This window comes from Colobus angolensis, unplaced genomic scaffold, assembly GCF_000951035.1.
Source record: "Colobus angolensis palliatus isolate OR3802 unplaced genomic scaffold, Cang.pa_1.0 Scaffold328, whole genome shotgun sequence".
Lineage (NCBI taxonomy): Eukaryota > Metazoa > Chordata > Mammalia > Primates > Cercopithecidae > Colobus > Colobus angolensis.
This window is the reverse complement of record NW_012116577.1, coordinates 2,413,309-2,432,135: the sequence shown is the minus strand read 5'-3', so window position 1 is coordinate 2,432,135 and position 18,827 is coordinate 2,413,309. Positions and strand designations below refer to the sequence as shown.

General features: G+C 41.6%; 1 protein-coding gene across 1 annotated transcript in view; it reads left to right on the top strand.

The window, feature by feature from the left end:
• The first annotated feature begins 3,323 nt into the window (after positions 1 to 3,323).
• Positions 3,324 to 18,827, top strand: part of HSD17B11 (hydroxysteroid (17-beta) dehydrogenase 11) — a 59,847-nt gene continuing 44,343 nt past the window's right edge. The window contains exons 1-2 of the mRNA XM_011951808.1: positions 3,324 to 4,006; positions 17,110 to 17,217. Coding sequence (XP_011807198.1) covers positions 3,797 to 4,006; positions 17,110 to 17,217 — 318 coding nt within the window. The 5' untranslated portion in view covers positions 3,324 to 3,796. The remainder of the gene's footprint in view (positions 4,007 to 17,109; positions 17,218 to 18,827) is intronic.

The window sequence follows — 18,827 nt, the reverse complement described above, 5'->3', positions numbered from 1 at the left end:
CTCAGGAGAGGTTAAGTAATTAACCAAATACCACATAGCTCATTAAAAGCTTGGTAGGAATTCAAACGCCTTTTTTTTTTTTTTTTTTTTTTTTACTATTATACTTTAAGTTCTAGGGTACATGTGGTGCACAACGTGCAGGTTTGTTACATATGTGCCATGTTGGTGTGCTGCACCCATTAACTCGCATTTACATTAGGTATGTCTCCTAATGCTATCCTTCTCCCCTCCTCCAACCCCACAATAGGACCCGGTGTGTGATGTTCCACTTCCTGTGTCCAAGTGACCTCATTGTTCAATTCCCACCTGTGAGTGAGAACATGTCAAACGCCTTCTTTTAGCAGCTGCAATCTATTGCCTGCTAATTAGGTATTTACCTAATTGTATGAAAGGGAAGTGTTATTAATATTGTGATTCAAAGTCAGGAGTTTTGATCTTTCTGAATTTATCTAATGGTTCAGAACTGATAAGCTTTTCTTTTTTGCCCTACGGAAGAAGAAAAAGGCAAATTGCTCTGGCTGGGACTCCCAGTTAAAAAAAAAAAAAAGGCTGGTGATGACAGCCTAGGTTTAAACTCAACTGTACATTTATACTATGACCTCAAGTGGTTTGCTTAATTTCTCTTAATTCTTTATTTCTTCATTCATATAATATAGATTTCTATTGAACCTACTGCTTAAAGTTATTGAGAAGATAAAATGAAATGTGTTATGTGAAGCACTTAGCATATGCCTGGACATAGCAAGTGTTCAAGACATTGATGAAAGACTCTATTCTTCTGGTTCAAGTTAGTGTTTTTGAACACTAAAAAAGAAAGAAAGAAACACCCCTTTATCCTCATCTCTTTTTTTTTTTTTAAATACTGTTTCAACTTCTGGGAAGGCAGCATGAAATTAAGATGTCCCACACAGGTTGGGTGCGGTGGCTCACACCTGTAATCCCAGCACTTTGGGAGGCCAAGGCCGGTGGATCGGTTGAGCCCATGAGTTCAAGACCAGCCTCTACCAGGGTAGGGAGACCCTGCCTCTACCAAAAATACAAAAATTAGCTAGTCTCATAATCTAGTCTCAAAATAAATAGATGAAAAATTTTTAAAAAACAGATGTCCCAAGTACAAAATATTTCAAACCCTGCCAATGAAAGATGTTTTTTAAAACCACAAACACATGAAATCACATAACCATCAGATTAGAAGCTAATCTGTGCTCTGTGAACAATTTTCATTGTAAACATCTAGTGTGTTGTTCACAAAATCATTCACGTTACAACCATCACTCACAAGACCATTCACATCACTCACATTCTATTAGTGTTAATTAAAATTTACATAGAGTTGAATAGTTGATAAAGCAATGTGCTTTCTATTAACTCGTTTGAACTTCACAAGAATCCTGTAGGCTAAGTATTAGTTATCTCAATTTTACAAATTAAGAAACGTGTTCAGAGAGATGAAGTCACACACACATAAGGGATTCAGGTATGACTGCTTCCAAATGCTGTGTTCTTTCCCTTAACCAATGAAACCTTTATCAACTGTAGGTTACAACTACCGAGTTTTGTTTTTTTATTAATAGAATGAAATGAGAAATAGCACAGCCAGGCTGCGTGCGATGGCTCACGCCTGTAATCCCAGCACTTCCGGAGACCGAGGCAGGTGGAACACGAGATCAAGAGATTGAGACCATCCTGGCCAACATGGTGAAAACCCGTCTCTACTAACAATACAAAAATTAGCTGGGTGTGGTGGCATATGCCTGTAGTCCCAGCTACTCAGGAGGCTGAGGCAGGAGAATCACTCGAACCTGGGAGGTGGCAGTTGCAGTGAGCCAAGATTTCGCCACTGCACTCCAGCCTGGAGACAGAATGAGACTCCTTCTCAAAAAAAAAAAAAAAAAGAAAAGAAAAGAAAAAGAAATAGCATAGCCAGAGCCTCAATACTCAATATATTAAAGTCAACATAATTGAAACACTTCTTATACTAGATCACCACATAAGACGTGTAATTTATTCCTGTAGGTGTTGAACAAAAAACATTGATAAACACTGACCATATGTGTAGCCCCAGTTACACTTTTACTCGCTGTATAGACTTTAAAGTTGATCTAACAGATTTATTCATTTATAGTATAGGGGTATAAATATATCCTTATTCTACTTTTCTTCTGTATTTCCTAGGAGGATTTTCAAAATCAAATGAAATAATACATGTGGAAAAACACTTGGTAAACTTTCTATACAAGTGTTTCGTAAATTTGGATTTGGAGGCTATCCAAAAAACGTTGTAGATGATATTCTGAATTCAAAGAATTCCACAATGGAGTTCACATTTGTGAGGCTGCCACTATCCCTTCATCCCCTATAACAACGTATGGCTGCTTAAGTAAGAGGGATCATTGAGTACGAACTATTTGTGAACTTCGATTTTTTTTGTGATATTTCTGGCTCTTAAATATAAAAGTTGACCATTGTCACACAACGAAGTCTCTTCCCAAGCACTGGAGTGTCTTGCGCAAAACCCAAATTCAATGTCTGTGAAAAATGAATTGGAAAATATTGCATACAATACCATTATTAAGCTCTTACTGCACACAAGCCCTAGTTAGGGGCTTAATCAATCTCTAGAATTTTTTCAAGTCACCAGTTAACATATACTGAATACCCATTTATATAGGCTACAAAACGAAATGTTACATAGGTAATCTTTAGGCTAAATGATTTGCTATTTATTTATTTATTCACTTGAATAAAGATAAAATTCCTAAAGTACAATATATATTTTTTCTTTTCAAACTCTAATAGGTCAAGTGAAAAATGATTTTTCAAATATATTCTTCTTTCTTGTGGAAACAATCCCTTTAATACGGTAACAATTTTTCCTGGCGCTTGATTATAGCTGTCCTTGAACAGACAAAATTTCCCGTCTTCAGAAATCGTGCTTATTTCAAACTAAAATGTGATGTAGCGTAATTTTTCAGCTGGAAGCAGAACGCTTGGTCTTTTCAAGATCCTTTAAGATAGGAATCTACATTTGCATCCTCTATCTAGTTTTTGTTTTTTAAGACAAAGTCTGGCCTTTTCACCCAGGTTGGCGTGCAGCGGCACGGTCTTCGCTCACTGTAGCCTGGACCTCCTGGGCTCAAGCTTTTCTCGTGCCTCAGTCTTGAAGAGCTGGAACTATATGCACGCGCCACTACTCCTGGCTAATTACCAAAAAAAAAATAAGAGACCAGGGGTCTCCCTATGTTGTTCAAGCTGATCTCGAACTCCTGGGGTCAAGCGATTCTCCCTCCAGGGCTTCGCAAAGTGCCAGGATTACGGGCGAGAGCCGCCGCGCCCAGCGGCACCCCTATCTAGTGATAAGCAACCTTCAACTTTGAAAGAAGCATCTGGCTTGCGGATACTGTCGGTTATCCTTGGAATTTACCCAGTTTAGGAAAACAAGTGAGCAGCTAACCCTCCACGGCCGGCTCACGACACCGGGAGAAAGTGGGTAAAAGATAGTCGCGGCCACACATCGCTTGGGGGCTGCGCGAAGCAGAACTAGGAAGCTTTGCTCGGGTCTGGACTTCGTCCCTCCCAGATCTCTGAGCGAGCAAGCACTGCAGCCCGAGCCAATTGCGAAAGACCAACAAAGCCCAGCCCAGCGGAAGGAACGGTTTCGGAGTTGTTTTTCTTTGATAGGGGAGCTCTTCCTTGCTCTCGCCCCTACTCTTTCTGGTGTTAGATCGAGCAACCCTCTAAAAGCAGTTTAGAGTGATTGGAAAAGACACACCAAACGCTCCCAGCAACAAAAAGGATGAAATTCCTTCTGGACCTCCTCCTGCTTCTCCCCTTACTCATCGTCTGCTGCCTAGAGTCCTTCGTGAAGCTTTTTATTCCTAAGAGGAGAAAATCAGTCGCCGGCGAAATCGTGCTGATTACAGGAGCTGGGCATGGAATTGGGAGACTGACTGCCTATGAATTTGCTAAACTTAAAGGCAAGCTGGTTCTCTGGGATATAAATAAGGTAACAGTGCTTACTGTGTTTTACTTTCTGGTTCCTTTAATCTGTGGACATGTCTGCATTTTGCTGGCAACCACCCTTTACCGCATCTCTGTAAAGCACGGAGGAAAAAAAAAATTAGTATTGCCATTTTGCAGATGCGAGGGCATGAATTAATATGTTGTATGATCACATGATAAACAGACCTAGAGGTTATAAGAGTCCCAGTTACTGCCCCGTTGTAGATTGATCCCCATTTTTGCCCTAAGGATAACTCATAATTTTCTCCTGAACCTGATTTCATTCATCCCTCTATTTTAAACATAGGGAAAAAGTAATCGTTTTAGCTATATATTAAAAGAGTAAGAAGCTTGTACCTATTAAGAGAAAGTCCTAGCCTACTTGTTATTAATGAGATAAGTGGTTTAAAAGATTATACTCAACAGAAAGCAATGCTACATTGCCATAGTTATTGCCAAGAGTAATTTTCCGGGAGGCTGAGGTGGGAGGTTGCTTGAGCCTGGGAGGTGGAGGCTGCAGTGTAAGCACCCCACTGCACTCCAGCCTGGGGGACAGAGTGAGACCCTGTCTCAAGTTTTTTTAAAAAGCATTTTTTATTGGCTCACACCTCTAATCCCAGCACTTTGGGAAGCCCGAGGAGGGCGCATCACGAGGTCAGAAGATCGAGACCATCTTGGCTAACACAGTGAAACCCCGTCTCTACTAAAAATACAAAAAATTAGCCTGGCGTGGTGACAGGCGCCTGTAGTCCCAGCTACTCGGGAGGCTGAGGCGGGAGAATGGTGTGATCCTGGGAAGCAGAGCTTGCAGTGAGCCGAGATCGGGCCACTGCACTCCAGCCTGGGGGACAGAGTGAGACTCCGTCTCAAAAAAAAAAAAAAAAAAGCATTTTTTTTTTTTTATCACGTTTGACCTGTGATACTGAAGGAGTGGCGGGAAAGCATCTTTTAGTGAAAATAATAAATAGAAAAAAACTTTCAATGTATTTTTTTATCCAGGACAAGTTTAGGTGTAGCTTAGGGAAGAGGACCTAGACTCTAACCTTTTATTTGACCTTTGGTAGATGAACAAAGGGGTTTCTATAAGATACCTGATGGCCTGAAACATTATCCATTACACACTAGTTGACATGCAATGCTGTAAATAATAATTCAAAGGATGTGAAGTTAAATGAGAGTTAACCCAGTGAGTGGCTGATTAAGACAGCAATCAACAAATACTGTCCACTGCTTAGACATTAGGGACAGAGTGACAAACAGAAAATAAGGTTCCATGACCTCAGTCTAGTAGGGAAAATGGACATTAAGTAATTGCAAGTGCAGGCTGGACGGGGTAGCTCACACTTTTAATACCAGCACTTTTGGAGGCTGAGGCTGGCAGATCAGCTGAGGTCATGAGTTCGAGACTAGCCTGGCTGACATGGTGAAACCCCATTTCTACTAAAAATACAAAAAGTTAGTTGAGCATGGTGGCGTGCGCTTGTAATCCCAGCTACTCAGGAGGCTGAGGCAGGAGAATTGCTTGAATTTGGGAGGAGGAGGTTGCAGTGAGCCGAGATTGCGCCATTGTGCTCCAGCTTGGGCAACAAGAGCGAAACTGCGGCTCAAAAATAAATAAATAAATAAAATAAAATAAATAAATAAAAAATAAGTAATTACAAGTGCAATGAAAAATACAACCTAGGCCCAGCCTGGACCAGCATGGTCAAGATCTGGCATGGTGATATAGTCAGACACATCTGAGTTCTCATTTTTTAATTGGGCAACTTACTCAACTTTTCCACAGCTTTAGTTCCTTTTCTGCAAAATGGATAAAATAACAATACCTACCTCAGAAGGCTGGGAGTGTGATAGGAGATAATGCACACAAAGCATTTAGCACAGTGGCTGGTATAAGGTAAACACTGGAGTGTTAGTTCTTACTATTCCTTGACAAAGTAGTGGTTTAAGCTAAAATTTAAATATATGTAAGTTACTTAGGTTAATGACTTCCAATGTCCAGTGCTGGTTTGTACAAAATTTTCTCTCCAGTGACATGTATTTATCCAACAAATGTTTATTGAGCATCTATTATCTGTTAGGCACTGTTCTAATGCAGAACTGAGGATATAGCACTGAGGAAGACGTGAGCCTCATGAACTAGGGGCATTATGCCACACTGTATAATAAAATGTTTAATTGTTAGATGGTGTTAAGCATAAAGAAAAAAATAAAAGGTGAAAGCAGATTAAAGACTGTATATGGTGGGGAGGATAGGGGGAGAGTGTTGACTTTACAGAGGTGGCCAGAAAGGCCCCACTGAAATGGAGAGAGCACAGTGAGTCCTACAGTGAAGGATCAGCAAATACAAAGCCTGGCATAGACTGAGGGAAGGGAGAGAAGCACAAGAAAGGTCTAGATCTACTCTGTGCAACACAATGGTAGGTAGTAACCCCTAACCTCTTGTGGCTCTTGAGCCTTTGAAAATGTGGCCAGTCTGAATTGAGATGGACCGTGGGTGGAAATACACACTGGATTTTGCAGACTTAGTATGAAGAAAAGAATGTAGAATTTTGTGTTAAGAATTTTTATATAGATTACATTTTGAAATGATAATTACTTAGATATATTGGATTAAATAAAATATGCCATTAGATTTTTTTTTTTTGATGTGACTACTGGAAAGATTGAAATTATGTACATGGCTTGCATTATATTATATTTCTATGAGACAGTACTGGCCTAGAGATTTAGGGGGCTGGAGTTGCAGATGATAAAATTTCCTGTACTTTGGCTTTTTACTCTGGGGAGTCAATGAAGGGTTTTGAGGGTAATTCCTATTGAAGAGGATCCTCCAGCTGCTGGGCTTAGAAGAGATGTAAGAGGAGAAAAGATGGAAGGAGCAAGTAAAGTAAGAGACTACTGTGATAATCCAGGCATGAGATGACATTATGGGGACGTTGGACCAGATTGGGAGCAGCAGAAACTGGGAGTAATGGCCAGAAAAATTGAGGACAATGTAGTGAGTTTTTATGACGTTAAATTAGTTTAATTTAAATAATCTATCTTTTATTTTGAGATTATATCCTTCCTACTTTTTTGTGGGTAAAATATATATTTGTTAATGAAATTACAATGATAACATATGAGAGTCATTTTGTTAGTTTTGAGGGTCCTTATTTGGCCAAAAGTTTGGCAATCTTAGTTCAGTATACATACCCCACTCTATTTTTCTTGCTGTTTTATAGATTTGAAATTATAGAAGTCTAAGAACCACTAAACCTGATTGGGGAAGGACAGGGTGGGAGTTTGGAGCAGTCTAGGTAGCAGAAACTGGAGATGTGAAGCTCTTGGGCTGGTGAATACCTGGAGAATGAGGAAGAAAGTGGAGTGGTGTTTGATTGTTATGAGATCTAGCTGGAAGGGCAGGGAGGGGTCAAACGGAGCGCCCTTTCACCTAGAGTACAAAGACAATACCTTAGATTTGTCCATGTAATGAGGATAGCAATGTCCACGTGTACCTAATGTTAATTTAGGGAAGAATTAATGGTGGTGTCAGCTTTGTTGTTCCACTGAGACTGATACTGGGAATTACTCATTCTGCTTTATGATAATCTATCACTTCTTGACTCTTCTCATTCCCATGCCTGGTTAGAATAGTTTGTAGCCAGGCATGGTGGCATGCTCCGGTAGCCCCAGCTACTCAGGAGGCTGAAGTAGCAGGATTGCTTGAGGCCAGGAGTTCTGGACTGTGGTGCGCTCTGCATGTCCACATAAGTTCACAATCAATATGGTAACCTCCTGGCAGTGGGCATGAAGGAGACCAAGTTGTCTAAGGAGGGGTGAACCCGCCCGGTTGGAAATGGAACAGTCAGAGCTCCGGTGCTGTTCAGTAGTGGGATGAGGCCTGTGAATAGCCACTGCACTCAACCTGGGCAACAGGGAGACCCTTTCTCCTAAAATACTAGTTTGGAAAGAAAAATTTACTGTAAGTGGTATGCATATAGTGTATGCTCAAAGACTATTTATTGAATGAAAAACTGAATTAATGAATAACTGAAAAATTAATGGGAGGAATTTAAAAATTTTTAGTAATCAAGATAATGGGTGTAAAGGTCTTAGTTGTAGCAATAGACAAACATATTTGAAAACCAAGGGAAATCTTGAAGAGTTATGAGCAGTTGTACCGTGCTGCAAAACATTTTAAAGGAAGAATTCATTTTTTCCTGAAGATCTGCTTATTTTTTATTTCTTACCAACTATCTACAGGGCATTGTCCAGAATTTTTTCTGGAGGAATTCAGAACTTAAATTTGTTGCACTGGCAAGGCACAGTGACTCACACCTGTAATCCCAGCACTTTGGGAGGCCGAGATGGGTGGATCAGTTGAGGCCAGGAGTTCAAGACCAGCCTGGGCAACATGGTAAAACCCCGTTTCTCCTAAGAATATAAAAATTAGACGGGTATGGTGGCACATGCCTGTAATCCCAGCTACTAGGGAGGCTGAGGCAGGAGAATCACTTGAACCAGGGAGGCAGAGGCTGCAGTGAGCTGAGATCGCATGACTGCACTCCAGGCTGGGTAACAGAGTGAGACGCCATCTCAGAAGAAAAAAAAAAAAGTTGCACAATTCAGAAGGTGTGGAAAGCAGACCAACCTAAATGAGGAAGACCAAGTAAACAGGGCAAAAGTGAGACAGCAGATGTGAAAGAAGGGTATCTTTGCCTCCACATAGTGGAGTGGTGGTTAGTCGCTTGGTGGTTACAGAAAGCCAATCAGTAATAAGCAAATCTCTGAAAACAGAATAAATGGGAAATAAATTTTTATTTTAAAATTTGTTCATGTAGGGAAATATATTTGTTCAAAAAAGAGAAGATCCAATCAATACAATATACTTTTTTTTTTTTTTGAGATGGAGTCTTGCACTATTGCCCAGGCTGGAGGGCAGTGGCAAAATTTCGGCTTGTTGCAACCTCTGCCTCCCCGGTGCAAGCAATTCTCCTGCCTCAGCCTCCCAAGTAGCTAGGATTACAGGTGCCCACCACCACACCCAGCTAATTTTTTATATTTTTAGTAGAGGCAGAGTTTCACTGTATTGGCCAGGCTGTTCCCAAACTCCTGACCTTGTGATCTGCCCGCCTCAGCCTCCCAAAGTGCTGGGATTACAGGTGTAAGCCACTGCACCTGGCCAATACAATATACTTTTAAAAAACTGTTTTAAATGTGGTAAAATATATGTCATAACACACCATTTTAACTATTTATGAGTGTACAGTTTAGTGGCCTTAAGTACATTTACCGCATTATGCAGTGATCTCTTCTGTTTCTCTCCAGAAATTTTTCGTCTCTTCCCAAGCTGAAACTCTACCCATTAAAATGATATATCTCCCCAGCCCTCTCTCTCCCCAGGGCCTGGCAACAATCATTCTATTTTCTGTCTCTATGAATATGGTACTCTGGGTACTTCATGTAAGTACACTCATATGGTATTTGTGTCTGGCTTATTTCATGTGGCATAATGTTCTCAAGGTTGACATGTAGCATGTGTCAGAAATTCATTCCATTTTAAGACTGAATAATATTCTATCATATGTGTATACAACATTAATAAAATGTACTTGTAAAAGGAAATGCCAAAAGCTGCTGGTAAAGTATAGGAGAGCAAAATAAAGTTTACCTGAGATGTTGATGTCCCTTGAGGAATAAGAGTTCCTCATGAGAGTATACTACAGTTTGTGAGGGAGATTTCAGTAAAAGAAAAATATCGGGGGAACCCGCTCCCAATATTTCAATGTAGGTTCTTTCTATTTTCCATAAGTGTCGGCCAGCTGAGAAATAAAGAGAGACAGTATAAAGAGAGGAATTTTACAGCTGGGCCACTGGGAGTGACATCACGTATCAAAATTAGCTAATTTTTGATCAATGCCCTGTTGAGAATTCCACATTTGGGTGAAATTGGCTTGCCAATCATTAACAAAATGAGCCGTTTGAATAGATTGGTATAATGCCACTCCGGCAGTGGTGGCCAGTGCAGTGACTGTAATTAGGCCCATGATCACAGCGATTAAAGTGAAAACAAATCTCTTAGCTCTTTTGAGAATTCGTTGTAACACTTCATTAATTAAATGTACTGAGGGGGAAGATTCCCAAGGTCTGGGTAGAGTTACCAGTATCCAGATTCCTTCTCAAGCTCAAAGCAACATTACACTTTTCCTGGAGTCAAAACGGGAATTAACGAAAGTGTATAAATGACAATTAATGCATTGGACAGTTTGATTGTTTGTCCAAATTTTGATATTTCCCACTAACAGCATGTAAGAAGGCTTAACACAACTCTGTACAGGAATAGTCAGGCTGGAGGTAAACAAAGCGGAAGGTTTGAATCTACATTGATACTGAGGGAGAGGAGCGGTAGTGGCAACACCTGATGTTCTCTGCCGTAAAGAAGCAATCCCAGGTGCCCAGGGATGCCAAAGAGGCAGAGGGTCATACCTGGGTCTCGAAGAATTATCATAATGCCAATCAGAGTCCCATAAAGGGTGATCGGCACCATAAAGAGGAAGAGGATACAAAGGGGATTTATCATGGGGTTCAGAATCATGGATGTGAGAGGTGGTAGTCGGGACAATAGACAGAAAAGTTTCCCCTTCCCATACTCACAGTCCAGACATGGCAATAGCCAATTTCCAAAGTTCTGGGTGTTCTGGGCTCAGAATGGGGAATATCATACGAGACCTGGAGGAGGGGGGAGTAATGCCCTTTTCTTCCCATTTTAAGGGAAAGAATGAGCTGAACCTCCTATGCAAAGTAGGATGATAATCCTCATCCTCCCAGTAAGAAATAAAAAAGTAGCCTCCAGGCATTCCCTTCTGCCAGAGGAGCAATTGTTTTTTAACTAGCCCTTTGGTGCCTAGTCTATTACTAAACCATATGAGTCATGTTTTAATACTACTGTATGTGAGATGGACTCAGAATTTTTAGAACATGGTTTTCCTATAGGTTTATATTGAAAGTATGGGGTATCTCCTATTGCTCCCCTTTTCATTTGTCTTAAAGGAGAAAGGGAGAGACTGGAGACCAAATGTCCCCGTTCCCCTGTGGCTAATCTCTCCAGAAGATAAGCAGCCCAGACTTGAGTTTCTAGATGTATCAACCAGGTGCATGTCCGAGGCACAGAGGAAGGTATTTATAACCCATAGTAACATTGAATGCAGTGCCTTCTTCTCCTGGCTGAGCAGGGCAACGGTCATCTGTAGCTCCAGACATCCACACACTATCATTAGTATAGACTTCTGCAGGGGCACCCACCCAGGTGAGAGATCGAATAAGTGCAGGAAAAGGCACATAAGCTCAATAAGAATAATTTTGTGTAGCAGGTAAATCAATTTGAGGGGAAACTGGTGAGACAGAATGTATAATGAGGAGAATTATTAAATAAAACTTATTGTAAGCAAGATCCAGTGGTGAAGGAGGAAGAGAAGAACCAGGGGATGTTGTTTTCAGGCTAATAGAAATGGTAAGATTTTTAGGTTCGTAAGGAGAAAAAGGAAGGTAATTAGAAGTGAGATTAGTTAGAGGAGTCTCTGTTGCCATTAGGGAGGACTGAACCAGACCCATTTTGATTTGGCGTGCCAGTTTCTGAGGAGTCAGCACAGATCTCACCAGGTATGAGGGCGGTCCCTGACACGGACATCTTTTCCCTGTGGTTTTCATTGTCAGTGTTCGCATGAAGTTTCAGTCTTCTAGTGGGCACCCAGATAGGGGATTGATGATCTCCTGGCAAAACACAAGCATACCCTCTTCCCCGTGTTATAATTGTTCTGGGTTACCAGGTAGTGGGCTGGGAATTAAAGGCAAAGAATTAGGTAGTAAATTTAGAGGAATGGAACTACAGAGATCGACCGCCCCACCCCCTACTGTGGAGGTGGACAAGCATTGTACTGAGACAAAAGAAGAGGCTGGGACCCATCTGGGTTGGCTGTAGGGAAATTTGTTTGTGCTGGGGGCTGTGCCGGGATTCCTTGAAGCAGAAACATAACATTGGTCTGAGTCTGAGGTGTCCCATTTGATACTGGGGCCTGGGACTGGCCCCGCTTCCCGTTTCCCGTTTCCCTGGTTCTGTGGCAAGGGGTTTCCATCTATATCAGACTTAGAGCAGCAAGTACTTGCCCTGTGTTTACCTTCACAACAACAAGGGCAAACAGTAGCAGGAGCATTTGGCCGTGCTTGTTGAGCCGGCTTGGCTACTTTTAAGTTTTTAACAGTGCAATTTTTTTGAGTGTGACCAAGTTGACCACAATTAAAGCAGGCTCCAAGAAAAGAATCAGTCGAGCCAGTTTGATTGCTGTCCTTCATGGCCCGTGCCCACAAAATAGCTTTGTGAGTCTCTAATCCAAAGCCTTCACAAGCTTTAATATAAGCAGGCAACACCTCATAATCAGGTAAATTTTGTCGTTGGACGGAACACATGGCCATTTTACTCATGGTTCGCATTCTCAAAAGCTAACATACGAAGGACAATACCTTGAGTGTGCTCATCAGAGACAGAATTTTGAACAGCATCTTGTAATTTAGCCAAAAAATCAGATTATAATTCACTGTGACCCGTTTAACAGTAGTAAAAGAAACAGGAACTTGGCCTGGGGCACATAATTTATCCAAAGCTCTCACTCATACATACCTTTTTTTACTTGTTCCATGGTGAGAGCATCAAAGCCTAATTGGGTAGTAGTGTCAGAGCAATGATCAGAGCCTGTGAGCTGAGCCTGAGTAATTAGAATGCCATCAGCCCGATTTAGCTGAGCCTGCAGACGGGCCACCTCTGACCACCAGGTACAGAATTGTAAATGCTGAGATGAAGTTAGAACAGCTTTTGCCAAAAGGTCCCAGTCTAAAGGAAACAAAATGACCTCAGTACAAAGAGTCTGTAAATCCATTTTAACATATGGAGAAGTAGGATCATGCTGAGTACAAGAATCCTTGAATTCTTTTAAAAAGGTAAAATTAAGCAGCACATATCAATGCACTTATACCCCTTGAGCATTAGGAGGTTCCAGCATGACTGGATAATCCCACACCTCTAATCCGCTTGTTTTTTTGTTTTGGCGTAATGAGCGTTGCATGGAAATTTCAACAACAGGCACATGAGACGGAGTCAGCATAGAAGTGACAGGGAAAGTATGTGTAGATAAGGGAAACTGAGGTTGAGGAGGTCAGACCAGTATGACAGCATGAGAAAGGGGCCTTGGGGGAGCAGAAGAGGCAGAAGTATACTGGTGATTATTGTCCCAATCCTGTGCAGCCAGAGTGGCAGGGCATCCGTGCGTGAGGAAGGGTACAGAGAAGAAGGTTGAGTGGATGGCAAAGTGACTGGTTGAGGTACCGAAATGACAGGAGGGTGAGGGGCTGAGGTAGATGGGGGAGGGCCTGCAGAATTACAGGTAGATTGTAGTTTGGTCCCAGAGCCATTAGATGGCCCTGGAGGCAAAGACTGCAAAGGTTTGGAGAGGGAAGAGTTAGTATAGATATCGTCCCGGGCTGTCCGAGTTGGGGCCACGGTAGCTACAAGTACCAGCTCTTCATGAAAAGAAATAAGATCATCAGGAGGTGACATTAAGCCAGAGTCACCAGAGTTAGATATTGAATTCTCAACATTGTCAGGTGGGGGAGGAGTAGACGAAGGGAGAGGCTGAGCAGATAACAAAGGCCAAATGGTACAGGAAAGCTGAAGAAGAGGTAGTGGGTCACCAGATTCAGAAAATTGTGGTAACTGTAGGGGGTCACGGGATTGGTATGTCATTAGGACGGCACATACCAAGACCCAATCACCCCATTGATGGGAACGTTATTTCCTGTTGGGACCAGTTTCCAGAATTTTGTACCAACACAATCCCATTGTTCCAGGAAACCAAGGACAGTGTTCCTTCATTGCCATGAGTAGGGTGACCATGTTTTCCATGGGCACTCGCACTCCCCCCGTTTTAACAGGAGTTTAATATAGCAGAGATAAGCATAATGTTTAGACAGCACGTGACCCATAGTTACCCTGGACAATACACAGACGATTCACCAATCGTCAGGGAGCTGAACAAGCATTTCTGTGAACTGGACCAATGAATGTTTCTCCATACCTACCAAAGGGAATTGGGTTCCCACCTGCTTAGGAAAAAGAAAACCATGTTGGCATGCCAGATATCGGGGGAACCTGCCCCCAATATTTCAACGTAGTTTCTTTCTATTTTCCATAAGTGTCAGCTGGCTGAGAAATAAAGAGAGACTGTATAAAGAGAGGAATTTTACAGCTGGGCCACCGGGGGTGACATCACATATTGGTAGGACCGTGATGCCCACCTGAGCTGCAAAACCAGCAAGTTTTTATTAAGAGTTTCAGGCCGGGTGCGGTGGCTCGCGCCTGTAATCCCAGCACTTTGGGAGGCTGAGGCGGGCAGATCACGAGGTCAGGAGATCGAGACATGGTGAAACCCCGTCTCTACTAAAAATACAAAAAATTAGCCAGGCGTGGTGAAGGGTGCCTGTAGTCCCAGCTACTCGGGAGGCTGAGGCAGGAGAATGACGTGAACCTGGGAGGCAGAGTGAGCCAAGATCACACCACTGCATTCCAGCCTGGGTGACAGAGCCAAACTCCGTCTCAAAAAAAAAAAAAAAAGGGTTTCAAAAGGGGAGGGGCTGTAAGAACAGGGAGTAGGTACTAAGATCACATGCTTCAAAGAGCAAAAAGCAGAACTACTGATAAGGATCTATGTTCAGCAGTGCACGTATTGTCTTAATAAACATCTTAAACAACAGAAAACACGGTTTGAGAGCAGAGAACCCATCTGGCCACAAATTTACCAGGGTGGAGTTTTTCCCCATCCTAATAAGCCTGAAGGTACTGCAGGAGACCAGGACGTATCTCAGTCCTTATCTCAACCGCCTAGGACAGACATTCCCACAGCAGCCATTTATAGACCTATCCCAAGGAACGCATTCCTTTCCCAGGGTATTAATGTTAATATTCCTTGCTAGCAAAAGAATTTAGTGATGTCTCTCCTACTTGCACGTTGTTTATAGGCTCTCTGCAAGAAGAAAAATATGGCTCTTTTTGCCTGACCCTGCAGGCAGTCAGACCTTATGATTGTCTTCCCTTGTTCCCTAAAAATTGCTGTTATTCTGTTCTTTTTCAAGGTGCACTGATTTCATATTGTTCAAACATACATGTTTTATAATTAATTTGTACAGTTAACACAATTGTTACAGTGGTCCTGAGGTGATGTACATCCTCAACTTACAAAGATAACAGGATTAAGAGATTACAGGCATAAGAAATTATAGAAGTATTATTTGGGAACTGATAAATGTCCATATTAAAATGAAATCTTCACAATTTATGTTCCTCTGCCACAGCTCCAGCTAGTCCCTCCATTCGGGGTCCCTGACTTCCTGCAACAGAAAAAGAACTTGTTTCCCTTTGGTATGATAACAGGCTCACTATACAAGCTACTAATTCTCCCCACAGCTGTCCAGACTTGGCCTTTCTGCAACATGCTCTTTACAAATGTGTACACTGATTCACCATCTTCTCTGTGGATAAATGTATGAGTCCTCCTAGGATCTGTCCATTTGTGCATTAGCTGACAATTATTAGGTTGATGCAAAAGTAATTGCTGTTTTTGCCATTAAAATAATGGCAAATTAATACTTGGCCTGCAGAGTACACAAACTAGATCTTAATCCAAAATATCTTTTGAGACATTATCTTAAAAGTTAAAAAAAAAAAGGCAAAAATTGGCCAAAGACAAACAAAGATAACAACAACAACAACAAAACCCAATGGTTTGGGTTCCTAAACTTAACTCAAAATAAGCACCCCAAATTGGACTCATCACCCCCTTTCCTCAAATTTTTTGTCATCTCTGTCTGACATGTGGCAGCGTGATCTAGCCAGCTACCAAAACTAGAAAGCAAAGATGTCCGATGTGTCTCCTCCCCATCCTTCCTCATCTGCTCACCAAGTCTTACTGATTTTACCTCCTAAACATTTTTTCTACTAGTACCACAATTCAAGTTTGTGTCATCTATTACCTGAATCACTGTAACTGCCTCTCAGTTTTTTTTCTTCCTCCAGTGTTGACCCCTAAAATCCAGCCTCCATACATCAGCCAGAATAATCAATACGACACATAAACCTGACTCTATAATTTAATCAATGGCTCCCCATTCACTTTTTGATAAATCTTAATATGACATGTGAGATCTTAATCTGAACTTCTGCTGGCCTTGAACTTTGTGATCCATCCAACAACAATGATCCTACTAGTGGTTTCCACATGACCAGTCTCATCTCTGTCATTGCCCACACCCTGCCTGATGTGTCCTTTCACCCTGGGGAAAGTAAGTGAAAGGGCATGGCAAACCACTGCTAGAATTGTATTATGTGCCCCTCTGTGTTCCCATAACTCCCTGTATAGAACTCTGCTGTGATACTCATCACAATGTATTAGATTGAAACTGCCAATATTGAATCCTTTATTATCAAAACAATAACAGTATTATGTGGTCCCACTTAACTATGATACTTACGTTTCTTTCTACTACCCCAAGGAGAACTCCTTGGGGTCAGGACTCTACCTCATTCATTTTTGTGTCAAGGTTTTTCTAAGCTCAGTGAATATGACTTTCACATTAAAATGCTAAAAGAACGAATGGTTTAATGAACTGTAGTTAACTCATTATTTATTTTGCAGCCAGTGAACCGACGTCCATGAAGAGTTTTTAATGACATGGAAAAAAGCTTAATCTTATATTTTTTTAAAAACCTGATATGGAACACACAGAGATACCAACATTCACAAAGTATTTAAAGTTCATAAATGTAAAAACTAGTATTTTAAGATTTTTATCTTCTTTTAAGAAGCTTGCTTTAAATTCAGTTCCAAATAAAAGAAGCTAGTCAAAATACTAACAGCAAAATGTGCCTGTATACCTGCCAAAAATGTGTTGTTACAATCTTGCCCAATTCAAATGGAAAGAATCTCACTACTTTTTAAAAATTATTTTTAATTATTTTCAGCTGTCAATACAATATGCTCATATCAATTATTACCTTGCCCTCTTTGTTGCTTTTTCTAGCATGGACTGGAGGAAACAGCTGCCAAATGCAAGGGACTGGGTGCCAAGGTTTATACCTTTGTGGTAGACTGCAGCAACCGAGAAGATATTTACAGCTCTGCAAAGAAGGTGAAATGTTGTGTTTAGTTAGAATCATATCATGTTAGAGCTAGGAGGTGTTTTGGAAATGATCCAGTCTGTACATGATATAGCTGAAGTAACTGAGAAATGTTATTTGACCAAGGTTATAGAACTACCTCATAGCAAACCCAAAACTAGAACTGAGAACTGAAGTTCTCAAATATTAGTATGTTCTGGAATTTTCCAGGGAGTTGTTAAAAAAATATACACTCTTGGGCTCCACTTCCAGAGGTTTTCTTTCAGTAGTTTGAGGGCAGGGCCTCAAATGCATCCTATCCACCCTGCATCCCATGCACCTTCACCTCACCCATGATTCACATATAGGTAACTATCCTTGGATGACACTTGCAGAATCGCTGACAGGATCTTTTGAAGCCCATTCATAGAATTGAGTTAGAAAGTTACAATAAAGCTATTCTTTATCAGGTTTTTAGTGTAGATAGATCTATTTCTTTTCTTTTATCTTCTTTTTTTTTTTTTCAGATGAGGGTCTCACTTTGTCACCCAGGTTGGAGTGCAGTGGCATGATCTCGTTTCATTGCAACCTCCACCTCCCAGAATCAAGCAATCCTCCCACCTCAGCCTCCCAAGTAGCGGGGACCACGGGTGTGTGCCACCACTCCCAGCTAATATTTTGTATTTTTGGTAGAAAACGGAGGTTCACCATGTTGCCTAGGCTGATCTCGAACTCCTGAGCTCAGGGGATCCACCCACCATAGCCTCCCAAAGTGCTGGGATTATAGGCATGAGCCACGCTCCCAGCAGATCTATTTCTATAAAGCATTATTTGCCTCTTCTAGATACAATTGAGAGGTGCTATATATAATGGGGTTTCACTCTGAACGCATTCTCACTTGTACCTGTTAACTAAATACCTTAATGGAAGCAAGGTCATCAGAATTACCTGGGCTGATTCCTTAAAATATACATTCCTGGACCTTACTCCTGGATATTCTAATTTAGTGCAGTACAAAGAGTCTGATTCAGCCAGACGTGAGAACCTCTTTGTTTATGGAATTTTAGATTTGAGTTCTTTTTTTTTTTTTTGAAATGGAGTCTTGCTCTGTCGCCCAGGCTGGAGTGTAGTGGCGTGATCCCAGCTCACTTCAAGCTCCGCCTCGCGGGTTCACAAGAAATTCTCCTGCCTCAGTCTCCCGAGTAGCTGTGATTACAGGCACGTGCCATCATGCCCAGCTAATTTTTGTGTTTTTGTAAAGATGGGGTTTCACTATGTTGGCCAGGCTGGTCTGGTCTCGAACTCCTGACCTCAAGTGATCCACCCTCTTTGGCCTCCAAAGTGCTGGGATTACAGGCATGAGCCACCACACCCGGCCTGAGTTCTTTTTCTTTTTCTTTTTTTTTAGACAGAGTCTAGCTCTAGCTCTGTTGCCCAGGCTGGAGTGCAATGGCTCAATCTCGGCTCACTGCAAGCTCCACCTCCCGGATTCACCCCATTCTCCTGCCTCAGCCTCCCAAGTAGCTGGGATTACAGGCGCCCATCACCATTCCTGGCTAATTTTTTTTGTATTTTTAGTAGAGATGGGATTTCACCGTGTTAACCAGGATGGTCTTGATCTCCTGACCTTGTGATCCACCCG